This window comes from Rhamphochromis sp. 'chilingali', assembly GCF_963969265.1.
Source record: "Rhamphochromis sp. 'chilingali' genome assembly, chromosome: 6".
Classification (NCBI taxonomy): domain Eukaryota; kingdom Metazoa; phylum Chordata; class Actinopteri; order Cichliformes; family Cichlidae; genus Rhamphochromis; species Rhamphochromis sp. 'chilingali'.
In genome coordinates this window covers 9,249,981-9,263,271 of record NC_137933.1, presented here as the reverse complement: position 1 = coordinate 9,263,271, position 13,291 = coordinate 9,249,981, and the positions used below count along the sequence as shown (strand labels likewise).

General features: G+C 40.5%; 1 protein-coding gene across 1 annotated transcript in view; it reads right to left on the bottom strand.

The window, feature by feature from the left end:
- Nucleotides 1-13,291, bottom strand: part of LOC308398574 (protein kinase C-binding protein NELL1-like) — a 328,133-nt gene that overhangs the window by 77,082 nt on the left and 237,760 nt on the right. The window contains exon 14 of the mRNA XM_080885307.1: nucleotides 1,311-1,433. Coding sequence (XP_080741433.1) covers nucleotides 1,311-1,433 — 123 coding nt within the window. The remainder of the gene's footprint in view (nucleotides 1-1,310; nucleotides 1,434-13,291) is intronic.

The following is a 13,291-nucleotide window of genomic DNA, read 5'->3' as shown; positions in this document are numbered from 1 at the left end:
AGCCTCTGCTGCTACGATTGCCCTGCATGGCCTAGAAATGGCTGCCCCGTTTCATCAGCCCTGAAAATATGCATTTCAGCAGAATTAATACTGCGCCTCGCGGATTGGACGCATGAACACGTCATCTACCTGTGAATAGGAGATTGATTTGACATAACAAAAAAGCACAAAGTGACTCTATTTGACCCACCACCGACTTCTGTTTTATACAATAAAATACGCAATATTCAAAATGTACACCGACTCTGACAACTTACTAAAATTAAGCACCTTATTAAGGTTAGACTGTTGGCAGGATCCTCCAAACTTAACATGTCTTAATACCTCTTTTTAAGACAAATGAGTCACAGTATATTTATAGTTAAAGAATACAGACCATATTTAACTCATTCACTGCCAGCCATTGGCAGTGAATGAGTTAAACCCATTGACTCATTCACTGCCATTGACGGCTATAGACGTCAATGGCAGTGAATGAGTTAAATATGGAGGTATCAATACTAAAGTGTCCTAACCACAGAACCTTTTTAAGAGCCAACAGGGAGAAACTCCAGCAGCTGGATTGTAATCTCTCATCTAATTTAAGGAATACTTTCCTAATGCGCTTATTATCTTAACTTCTAGTTTCAGTTGCTATGATTGTGCAAGGTCCATTTTCTTTTTAGTAATATCCATGCCTGACCAAGACGTTAAACCCAAGACAGCAAAACAGAACTTCCCACAGTTTTTGTAAAACGTGTTTTGCTTTGCTGACAAACATGTGCTACTGCAGACCAAGTAGTGCTGCAACTTGAGTCTTCGGTCTAATCTCTAGCAGGCAAACAACCATATCTTTAACATGCTTGCTGAAGTGAATGATCAACACTTCTAAGGTCTATGTGTAGATTTAATGGAGTCTATTACAAAGAACTGTAATTTTCATAGCTATAGATATGCAAAGGTTCTGATATTTTTTCAAATGTTAATTTTTTGTGAACCTGAAAACAAAGTGTTTTCCTCTGTATGCTGTTCAATTGCTATTATATGCAGGCAAACCAGGAAACATGCCTGGCAGTGCAACAGGTCAATGGGGAGCAGGGTGAGCAGCGAGGGGAAAGAAGCACATGTGGGCAAAAACTGTCTGAAAATGGTCCAGATTCAATTTTCACCATCTCCATGGCAGCTGCTGCCTGGTTAGAGGATAGGAAGGAGGAGCGAACCACATGAACCGTGTTGTAATGAAGCATGCAACCTATCTTCAGAGGATGTGGCAAGGTTTTTTGTTTCTGTGTCTGTGTGTCAGGTGGGATATTCCAGGGTTAGGAACTTACCTCTGCAGATGGTGCCATTTCCCACATAGCCTGGCTTGCAGGTACACAGATGTCCCCTGATGGTGTTGGTGCAGATGGCGTTCTCATCACACAAATCCTGGCCGCTGGCGCACTCGTCATGCTCTGAGGGAGAAACCGACAGAGAGGAACTTCACATAGAGAATAGAGTGTGTGTGTGTTTCTGACTTTGCAGTGTGTGAAAGATGGAGGGGTCATTTCTTTTTGAGCCGAGAGGCCACCCAATCACTACGCTCTGAGAGGACAGTCAACCGGCTGCTTGGCTCAGAATGAGAAGCCATAGCTGAGTCTTTCTTCTGTCAACAGCCACCTCTCTGAGCAACCATGTTTTCAAACACCAGTTATGCTTGGCATGCTCAAAATGGACTTGAACTGGATTCTTGAAGGTGACTTCAAACAAACACAAAAGCTCGCTTTCGTTCCAAGCCCGCTTTTACTTAAAAACTACCGCCCATGGTGGAGAGGCAACAGCTGACACATGGCAGGTGTACTGACTAATTACTGAGCATCAGAATTAATTAGCCTAATGATGTTGGCTTGGACACTGATGACGTGCTAGACACAATATCGAAAATATACCATCTCTTTACTTTAACATGTAAACACTTTGAGTTTTCCAGAAAGAGAATCCTTGACTCTACTAGTTGAAAACAGTTGCTTAAAGTGTTGCAGCATTTGTACGCCAACATGGGAAAGAGTGATTAGACAGTAGGCTAACAGCATGGGCTGCTTCTGTTTTGTTCTCTTTCCCACTGCCAGAAGAGATTTTTTTTATTATGAAGACAAAGCAGAAAGAAAAAAAGAAAAACAGTTTCCTTTTCCACCCGTAAAAACTCTACCAAAAACCTGCTCACTGCAATCAACGCTCTGCATCCCGGCAATGAGACAAGGTGAATGTCCCTACTGCTGAGTATGTGACAAATTCAGTACAAGAACATTATCACAGATAATGCGGGGAATATAATTAAAGCATGATATGGCCAGAACATATATAAGCCGTCTCGAGCAGGGCTGTCAGACTCATTGTAGTTCAAACAGAGCTCGGTTTGATCTTAAATGGGCTGTCAGATTAAAACCGGGACAAAACAGCATGTTTTAAAAGTGTGCAGGAGCACAAGTACATTCTGAGAATGAACCAATTTAATCACTTTGTCTAAGTCTTGATTTTGATCTTATTTTTACTGCTGTTATTGCTTTATTGTTTTCATATTTATTAGTGGAGTTTGGAGGCCTATAATAATAATAGATTGCATTTATATAGCGCTTTTCGGGGCCCTCAAAGCGCTGTACAATTCCACTATTCATTCACTCACTGGTGGAGGCAAGCTACAGTTGTAGCCACAGCTACCCTGGGGTAGACTGACAGATGCGAGGCTGCCATATCGCGCCATCGGCCCCTCTGGCCATCACCAGTAGGCGGTAGGTGAAGTGTCTTGCCCAAGGACACAACGACTGAGACTGTCAGAGCCAGGGCTTGAACCAGCAACCTTCCGGTTGCAAGACGAACTGCCAACTCTTTGAGCCACCATGTACCCCACCTCTTGTCCTATGACAGCTGGGATAAGCTTCAGCCCGCCCATAACTCTGAATTGGATTAGTGGAAGAAAATTCAATGGATGGCTGGATGTATAGTTGAGTTTAGAGTTACAGCAGCCCTGCTGTGCAGAGAAACCTGAACCCTATGGCTCTCTAGGAGGTTTGGCTTGTGCACCTTTTCCACATTTTGTTTGACATGTTACCCTCCTCTTCACAAAGCCATCCTGTGCATGGGATTAGGCTGTTTAGTGGGCTGTTTATGGCTTGAGGGCCAAATGTTTGACACTTGGATCTAGTACTTACAGTCGGGGTGACAAATCTAGTCCCTGATTGCGTTCAATATATCAGTTTAGAACAATATGAAGATATATTCATGATTGCATTTGTTTTTGTGATGTGCTCTAATTTGTCAAAACTATTTAACAATATGATGACCAAAACAATTGTCAGCTTAAATGTGTAGCTCTGAATGAACGAGTGGAGGTGCACTGATCCAATCACAACACAGAAAGTGGTCTTACAGCAGCTGATGATAATGACAGCAAGCATGACTTCTGTCATGTCAAACCCTTGAAAGAGAAATTATTGCCTTATTCACTCATTCTTTGACTCAAATAAAGTGGCAAACAATATTCTATGACCGCAAACTGAGACAATTTTTTGTAATAGAAAACTTGCAAGGTCAGCATTATGAAAATATGGACAGTTTTGTTAGAATCGTGAAATGCTGACTTACTAATAAAATAGTAAGTGCTGCGAGTAACGTACAATCTCAGGGTCGGTGTTTTATATTCTGCTGGGTACCATGAACTGCTCTCTTGACTTTTATATGTTTGCTCTTAGATAGAGGCCTGGGGGGAAAGGAAAGGGATTTAGTACTGCAGGCAGTGCATGATTAACCACCACTAAGAGACCTTCCACTAAACGGGAATTGCATTTCACTTCTCTGGCAGCGTAGTTCAAATGTAACTGCATAGCTGAAGTTTAACTTTGGACTTTTCACATCTTTGATGGTTTGCTGCATTTGCTAAACTTAAAAAATATTTTTATATGATACAAAGTAACACAGGTAGCTTTTGTGGTAGCTTAGCAAATTATGAATGCACCATATTTTATTGTAAAAAATGCTATTTTTTGGATCTGACTGAGCTACTATGGTAGTGATTTCTGTATTACAATGTAGGCTTTTCTGGTTTGTCATCCTTTTTGACCCGAGTGACTAAAATGTAAGAAAAACAGAGCCCCATGGTATATTAAAGGCATGTGAAACTAGCTATAAACTCAACACCATGAGTTTACTTAGAGGGTAGTTCTCATCGGCCATAAAGACAAAGACTTCACCAATGAACAACAGCAAATTTGATTATGACACTATTAGTGGTTTTAAAATATTTACATTTGTTATTTTATGATCTGATGCACTGATCTTGGCAAGTCAGCCCCCTGGCAGTTTCTGTGCTTACTATGCATTTCCCTCTGGGATCAATACAATCTTCTTATTCTTATTTTTATTATTTTTTTAAGAACAGCTCATCTGTAGTCCTCCAAAAGTAGGCTAACTTAACCACGTGCAGGATATTTTCAAACTTAAGCTGTATGCTAAGGAGAGATGATTTTTCTTTCAATTTGAAACAGAGAATTTCTCCTCCTTTGTAATGTGTTTCATAGTAACCTGTGTGGTTCAGAGACCTTACCTCCATGAAACTTGGAGACTAGAGCTTCTCTCAGATCCTAATAAAAAAAACATAATGAGGGAATACTTCCCAGTTTTCCCCCTGTTCCATTCACAGCAGAGCTGACAACAGACCTGCTGGACTCACCAGTGTGCTGATGTATAACTGCTCATCGTTGCAAGTGGTCTTAGTTGGAAATCACAGCTAAGGCTGTTGTTTACAGCAAATCAAACTGCAACGTTTATTAGGACCTTTCACCCATACCTATTCTCCACAAATTAATAAACCTTGTGCGTAGCACACATACAATATATTATTTAGGTTTATTTAAATTGCTGATGTAACATTTATGCAGACCGATGTGCTCAAAAATTCTAAAACTGAACCTAAAGTCACAGCATAGTTTTTTTTTTCAAAACACTATAGAAGATTTTTGTGTTCAGTTCTAAAGGAGCCAAAGGTGACACTTGTAACATTAAAAAAATGTTCAGGTGTCACAGTTAAGCCATTGCGTTATGATATTGAGGCAGCATAGACAGGTGAAAATGCACTAGAAAGCAGAAGCTTCTTACTTACTATGAAATGTCAAAAGACCTACCGTGAAAAAAGGCATATATTTTTATCTCTGCTACTGAGGTGACAGATACATTTCTGCAACAGGAAAGAAATGTCTGATTGTTGTGTCACACTGTTAAAAGCAAATGAGCAACTGCTTGGCTGAGCTCCTGTTTCTTTAAACTGCACCGGCATGCTGCAGCATTTTAAACGCCACAGAATTAACATGTTACACACATGTTACACTAACGAGACCCACTCTGACAGGCCTGTGTTACGGTTGATCTTGGGGCCTCATAACCCGGTGGTTGCTGTGTAGTTGAAAAGAACTAAATTATAACAACATGAAATGATAATCACAGGTGTCAAGTCAAAAATCACACCAAAGTTCCTAAAACTGGGTGAAAGTAAGAAGCTCAAAGACCATGGTCACTGTCATACCCATGTAGAAGGTTGGGTTGCCCAAATAAAATAACTTCTTCATTTATGATCATGTATCTCTGAGAGTGTTCGCCAGAGAACAGAAATAAAAACACTGATATTGATTTGTACTGGCAGATATATCTGGAGATTACCTGGAACGCAGTGAAGTAGATGTGCTTTTTAAAAGTAATTGCAGAAGGAAGTGTGGTGGCAGATTTCTTTTCTCATGTATTAATCACATATTCAATCATATCACATTAGTTATAGTAATATCACTTTCTCACTGTACTATAGTAAGAGCACTCCTGTCACTAGTTTACATGCATGTGGAATGTTAACACAGTGAGGCCATTGTAATGGGAGACGTTAAACAGATAGTGGGACTCCTTCTGCTTATCAGGGATGTAAATCTTTAGGTGTAAATCTCCTCCCTCACAAGGTCATAATTCTCTCTGTGAGGGAGGAGGTATAGCCCTCCCCCCCCCAACATGTAAGAGTTTGTGGAATGTTCTTTGTCTGTGTCTCTGTATATAAGATGTAAGGGAAAAACCTGGCAGAGGTAGGAAGCAAAAGATTTCAAAGGCTCTGGAAAGGAAAACTAGTGAGAGATGTGTCTAAAGACAATCACTACTGCGAGGTCGCAGACCAAAAAACCTCCACTTCTGCATAAGAGACATCTTTAAGCCAGACTGCAGTATGTTTAACATAAACCGGAGAAAGGTTATCCATACGGGAAGCGGAAACCAGAGCTCTTTGCCCACAAGAAAGCAAAAAGTAGGGTGAGGCATATAAAAGACATATAACCCAAAGATCACGGTCCATACAGTGAAACATGGTGGTGGGATCATTATTATTATTATTATTATTATTATTATGTGGGGATGGTTCAGTGCATCTTTAAATGAGAATCTCGTCAAGCTCTTCTAGCACGACAACAACCCAAAAAGTACATCGATCCAAGGGAAGAACCCTGATTTGATTTTATGACATTACTTTAGATTCTGTGACGTAAAAGTAAAATAATGTAAGCATCTAAAATAAAAGTTGTGTTTAAAATTCCTTGCTCTATTTAAAAGCACTTGGGAGAGAAAGAAGAGGACCCAATATATAACCTAAAGGTACTCCACAACTAACTGGGTACATAGATGCCGAATACTGTCCAAAATGGAAAGAGAAACTCTTAACTGAGAAATATGACTGGAGCCATTTAAGGGCTTTCTCTCTAATGCCTACAACACAATTCAAAATGTGTCAGGAGAACGCCATGATCTACGTCGTCAAAAAGCATGATGGCAACAGAACTACTAGCATCAACAGTTAAAAGTGGGCCATTAAAAAAAATCATAAAAGGGTGGTTTCTGTGCTGCGTTATGAATTGTTGGAATGATGTCTGTCATTTATAAATGTGAGATTAATTAATCTTTGGCAACATGTTATTGATTTATGTCCTACTGCTGAGCTTATCACACTGATTAAGCTTTAGTGAATACATCTTCAATTAGAATCTAACATGATTTAAGATGATTATAAACAATACATTAAAGAGCAGCCTGTGACGGTGCTGTGGTGGGAATTTACAGCCCAGCTGCACTGCGAAAATATCTTTTTATATCAACTGTGTCTTTAAGTGCCAGTCAGTGCCCGGGGCTCACAGCACTCAAAAGATGCACACTCCCTCAAACGCACTCCTCATTAATATGCAAACGCTTTGGTGGGAGTCATGACTAATACATTCCCCTTAATTAATGAGTGGTGCTCATAAAGCCCCGAAGCAAGTCGGCAAAATTATTTTGCTTTTCTCTTCCCAAGGAGTTCCTCCTTAGGTTGAGCTGTAAAGTGGAGGTGAGTGTTAACAGTGCTTGTGGTATGTGTTAGAGTTTATGTGAAGGGATATGAAAAGTAGTCGACATTGATGGCAGGAAGAGTCGCGTGATTAAAAATTCAGGGTTCTAATAGCTGTGAGCTAATGACGGTGAGAGCAACACAATCCACACTGATGGACACAGCTGCTTATTAAAGGTGTTTAATGTCTGCTGGCCAGTTTAAAATTATAAAGTGAAAGCCAACACTGACAGATAATGAGTAAGTGAAGAACTGACAAGCTGTAATAAATCCTAAAACACACTTAAAGGCTCTATTTCTGCAGCATTGGGATGGCGAGTTCGAGAAACCCTTCGACCTTTTGGGGTTATTGTGGTCCTTAAATTTCCCTTTGCCTGTCTGTGCAAACAATGCTACAGGTAGCAAGGGAGGCCAAACAGATGAGAGGTTCATTCAAATGAGGCTGCGGAAAGCTAACTGTTGGTGGAAATCGTGCCAGAAATTGTGCTGAGAAAAGAAGCATGTCCCCTGGCGCGAATTCAATTTGCTGCCAATCTGATGATTGTATCAACAACAGCCAACAATAAATTGTGTATCAAAAGTATTTACATTTACAGCAAGATTTGGACTCATTGTTGCACTTCCCTGCAAATCGAAAAAAGTGATCACAGTTACCTGTTATTGACAGCATTTTTCTTTTAAATTTCTAATTTAATTATTTAACATCTCATCTGTGCTGGTTATGACGACTTTGTATTTATTCAACAATAAAACCCTGCGATCCTTTTCAACTTAACTCCTTCTGTTGCAGTCTGTGTCTAAAACAGCTGCTTCAGAAAGCCTACACAGTCTGTGCTTTGCACTTGTCGTTGCACTTACTTAAATAGAGCCTTTGCTCTTTAGATTTATTGTGCGTTTTTTTCCCCCAAAACCTCGGGGACTTCTTTGTACAAGAGTACAGAGAATAATGTCATATATATTTCTAGTGCCATTACACTGGAAAAATGTGGTTGTGGACCTTTGACTACCTTCTACTGCTATGGACTGGTACTTAAATAGTGATTTTCTAGTCTTCCCACTCAAAGTGCTTTTATACTACATTCACACAGTTTTTCTTTTTTAAAATTCTAGTCACTTCTGTGCTTTAACCCATCGTGCACACTTGTACACAATCATATACATCAGGGGCAATTCTGGGGTTCAGTGTCTCACCCAAGTACACTTTAGCACGCAGACCTGGGGAGACAGGGGCTCAAACCACTGCTGCCCTCTAGCTGGGTGTGTGAACGAGCATAAACAATTTTTGTTGTACATGAAAACAACATTCCCGCATCCCAGATGGTCCAATTCGTTATACAGTTGGCAATGTTTTTGGCTTTTCTGTTTCCAAAATTTCTGGCAAGGTGACCATGCTTATACCATATACAGTTAACAAGAGAACACTTGCAGTGTGTTGCTCATACCTGAGACATTTTACTGTAGTCAGAAGCAGCTCTAGTGTGGAAATAAAACCAGCAGGCAGTGGAAGCTGCTTATTTGCTGGGTCTTTTTGTCAGCAGGGGGATGAGCATGCACTGTTTTGAGGTCACAAGAGGCTATAAACCTGAACGGCTCACTCTGATCTCTGCTTTCCGAGTTATGGAGAAAGGACAGAAATGTGACCCTTTTGTGGGAAAACATTATTGTGCATAGTGTCCCCTTTTTAGAGACTCAGTATAGGGTTTTGATGGCTAATTTTCTGAGTTCATGGAACAAGAGTTCATGAAGAAATAAATGGTGGTTTGTGCAAGGTTTGGGGTCTATTTTTTAACTGGCAAGACTATTTGGGGTTTCAACAATTTTAAAGTGGAAAAATGTAGAAGGGTGCCATTAAAAAAAAATAGACAGCCAAAGGGATTTCAGCTCTCAGGTAACTTTTACCAAAGTCACAGACATTTAATAGGTTTGGACTTGGTGATTACAACTCCTATTAAACACTCCTCAAACCTTCTCTCAACAATCAGCAGCCACTTTATGCTCTGAAATTTTTAATTGTTGATGCCAACAAAGCAAAAGACCATAAAAATGCAAGCACTTGGCAACAACTTCTGACAGAACCAGTCTCATCATCTGCCGCGACCGGCTGGAGGTGAAGGAGGAGCCAGCAAGAGTAACAATAACTGTGCGAAGTTTGAACAAGACTGCTACAACTTTTGCATGGAAAGGCTCATACGTGCCGAGGTGTCAGTACCAGTTGTGTCTTACATTCCTCAAATGTTCTGTATATGCTTTGAATTTTATCATTGCACAGCTAGCCTATGTATCAGTCTTCACAAGCTTCTTCCATGTTTATTTATTTATTTTTTAATTGCAGGTATATCCTGCATGCCTCTTCACAAGTCAAGTCTATTTTCTTGTGACTCATGCATGTAACTACATGAATTGCATACTGAGCTATGAGTGCTGCCAAAAAGTGCTCGAGTGCACAGCAGGCCTCTGGATGAATGTTCTGTGTCAGATGCATGAATGACTTTTAACTGATGCTACTTTTGCTGCTGATGCTGCTTTCACTATGCAGCTGGTGTGGAGGTTTGAACCTTCTGTTTCGGCACTGCTACTTTTTTCTTGTGTCTGCCATCAAAAAGGAAAAAGATAAAGTAGTAGATAAAAGTTTTTGGCAGCAGTTCACGACTTCATAAATACACCTTGCATTGAGTTACTACACAATAGAGTTCTTTAGACGTCACTAACAAATATCACTGATTAGAAAGACGCTAAAATTCTTCACGCACAATGGAGGGATCAAATAACAGAAAAAAAGGATAACTTGAATTACTTTGGTAAAATTGCGTTCCATGTGCTCAATAAATCAACATCAAACAGTAAATGAATAACCGAATCTTGACTATCACACAGCACTCAAAATGGACATCCAAGGAAATACTTTTCATACTGGTTGTAATCAGCCTGGAAGCTCATAGTAAAATGGTAAATGGCCTGCATTTGTATAGCGCTTTTCTAGTCCCTAAGGACCCCAAAGCGCTTTACACAACCTGTCATCCACCCATTCACGCACACATTCACACACTGGTGATGGCAAGCTACATTGTAGCCACAGCCACCCTGGGGCGCACTGACAGAGGCGAGGCTGCCGGACACTGGCGCCACCGGGCCCTCTGACCACCACCAGTAGGCAACGGATGAAGTGTCTTGCCCAAGGACACAACGACCGAGACTGTCCAAGCCGGGGCTCGAACCGGCAACCTTCCGATTACAAGGCGAACTCCCAACTCTTGAGCCACGGTCGCCGCAGGTAGCAGGCTGTTTTCTCCTGGGAAATCGTTTTGTGCATCTACTTCTAAACCCTACCCTTTTGGACAGATTTTTGCATTGCAGAAAAAGAATCCTGACAAAAAGAAAACACAAATGAATCCACAATGTATGAGAGTTCATATGATCTCCAAAGCATTGGCTACTCTGCTACTGACTTAGAAATTTTTAAACTATTTATTAGCGATTAATTTAACTGCATTTTAATATAATTTCCAATGCTCCTATTTTGTTAAGCTAACACTGACTAATATGGGAACTGTATTTTAATGTATTGTGGCAACTCTTATTCACTGATAACCATCAGTGGTCAGTTATAGTATCAGTTACAATATACAGTATCTGTATATAGTATTTGTTATAAAAGAGTTTATTCAGTACAAGAATCTGTTCACTAATAAATGTTTCACTGGAACATCATAACACTGGTGTAGATACTTCAGTGATTCTCCAGGAGACAGCAGCTTAATATGAGCATGCTGCCCATCTATATCAGATGAATCTAATTAGTGATGATTATAGAGTGATGTGGTGTCAGATCTGGACATGCTGAGGTGAAATCCCAAAGCACTGGACTAATGATGCATAATGGCTGATCATCAGAGCCACGGACAGTGGCCGCAGCACTCACGGAGACTTCTGCACTGTCAACAGATGCTAATAGGCAGATCAGAGGCAGAGGTTATTTTCTCATTTTGATAAGAAAATAACATGTTTTTCATCAAAACTAGAGTTATTTGAACAAAAAAGTGAATGAGTCACAATGGCATGAACACTAAACATTTGCATTATTTTAAAAATCCACATGTAGAGTATTTCCTCTTACAAAGAAACAAATCTTCAGGGAGGCCTTTTTGAAAATGGAGACTGCCAAGTTAAAAACTTGGTGCAATAAACCTGAATATATCCATGATCTAAACGTTATCAGGCTCCACATAAAAAAAATAAATATCAGAAATGATTTATAAGATGATTGTGTGACTTTAAAAAGATTGAAAAGACTAAGAGCAACTGAAAATCAGTGGATGCACAGCTACAATGGTGATCAGGTAGAACAAGTTACAGGACTACAAATCACAGTTGCTGTCCGAAGGTGCTCTTTAGCACAAACCGCATGATGAAACTTTAAAAGGCCTGATGAATAAATACTGGGGGCAGATTCTTTAGTCAGTTGAGACCATGACACATTTGCTCAGCTAGGATCCATCCTGCTTACTGTCACTCTGGCCAGCACTCCAGTAAATGCATAGTCCTGACAGTGTAGGTGGGAGTATGATGAAATGGGGCAGCATAAGTACAAAAGGTGCTGGAGCAATGACATTTACAGATGGCATCATGAATGCCTGTTGGATGTACCAAAATGCTGGCTGACAAGTTGAGTCCCAATTTCGCCTTCGCAGAGAAAGAACATTCAAGCATGATAATGATCCAAAGCACACTGTCAAAATCACACAACAGTTTCTGAAAATGAAAAAAGGGAAACTATGACATGGGCAGGTCTCATGACATAAATCCAGCAAAACACCTTTGTGGTATTTTAGACCCCTCTGGCAAAAATGTCTGTGAATAATAGCAGAACATACATCTGAAATGCAGTGTTTATACAGAAGAAGGACTCACATACAGGAGACCTGGACAAGGCCGTAGATTGTTCCCAACCCATCAGCAGGACTGGTATCTGCTCCTTTGTGCAAGGAGAAACCGCTGCCAGAGATACAGAATGACCTCCCACAGGCCACTGGTTTAACCCAACCAATCAAGCATTCAGAAACATGAGATGTCCTTTAGCAGGCTTGTTCTCTGCTCACCATGCCGCCTGATTGGCATTTCCAAAAGAATACCTGAACTGGCAGGACCACCACTGGCTCTCTGTGCTTTTCACAGATGAGAGCAGGTTCACCCTGATTACGTGACAGACATGAAAGGGTTCGGAGAAGCTGTTAAGAACGTTGCACTGCCTATAACATCTTTCAACAGTGGGTCCTAGGTTCATCCTGGGGCATGGCATTGCTTTCAACACCACAAGGTTGCACCTGAGACTGCCTGGGTGCTCAGTGATGGTATGGTTCAGCTCTGATAGGAGATCCCCCAGGACACCATCCATTGTCTCGTTAGGAGCTTTACAAACTACCGATTCACATTTTAAGTTGCAACAATGAAATTTCGGTAACATGACCTAGCCTGCCGAATCATTTTTTCACTTTGATTTTTGGGGTGTCTTTAAACTTGGCTCACTGTAGGTTGATAATTTTCATTTCCATCAGACAATGTGGCATCTTTTCATTCCTAAAAATCATTACCCAGTTCACATCAGGATATATATTCAGCATGATCTTTCCCCCCCTTATTGTGATCTCATTGTGTTTTCTAAGTGTTCCAATACTTTCTTTTTTTCTTAGCAGTTTATATACACGATGAGCCACGTTCTTACTTCAAGACTGAGTGGGCACTGTTCTGCTGCTATGATCTCCAGCATCAAAGACCTTAGACACACTCAGTTGTAATTAGTGTTCACGGTGAAGTGAAAGCCCACAGGCCCTGCTCAAAAAGCTCAACAAATTGACTAAAATTAAGGCTGGCAAACTGTAAGCAAACTAGATCAGGCATAATGTCATTGAGGATATAGTGTGCAGCACAGTTTTACCA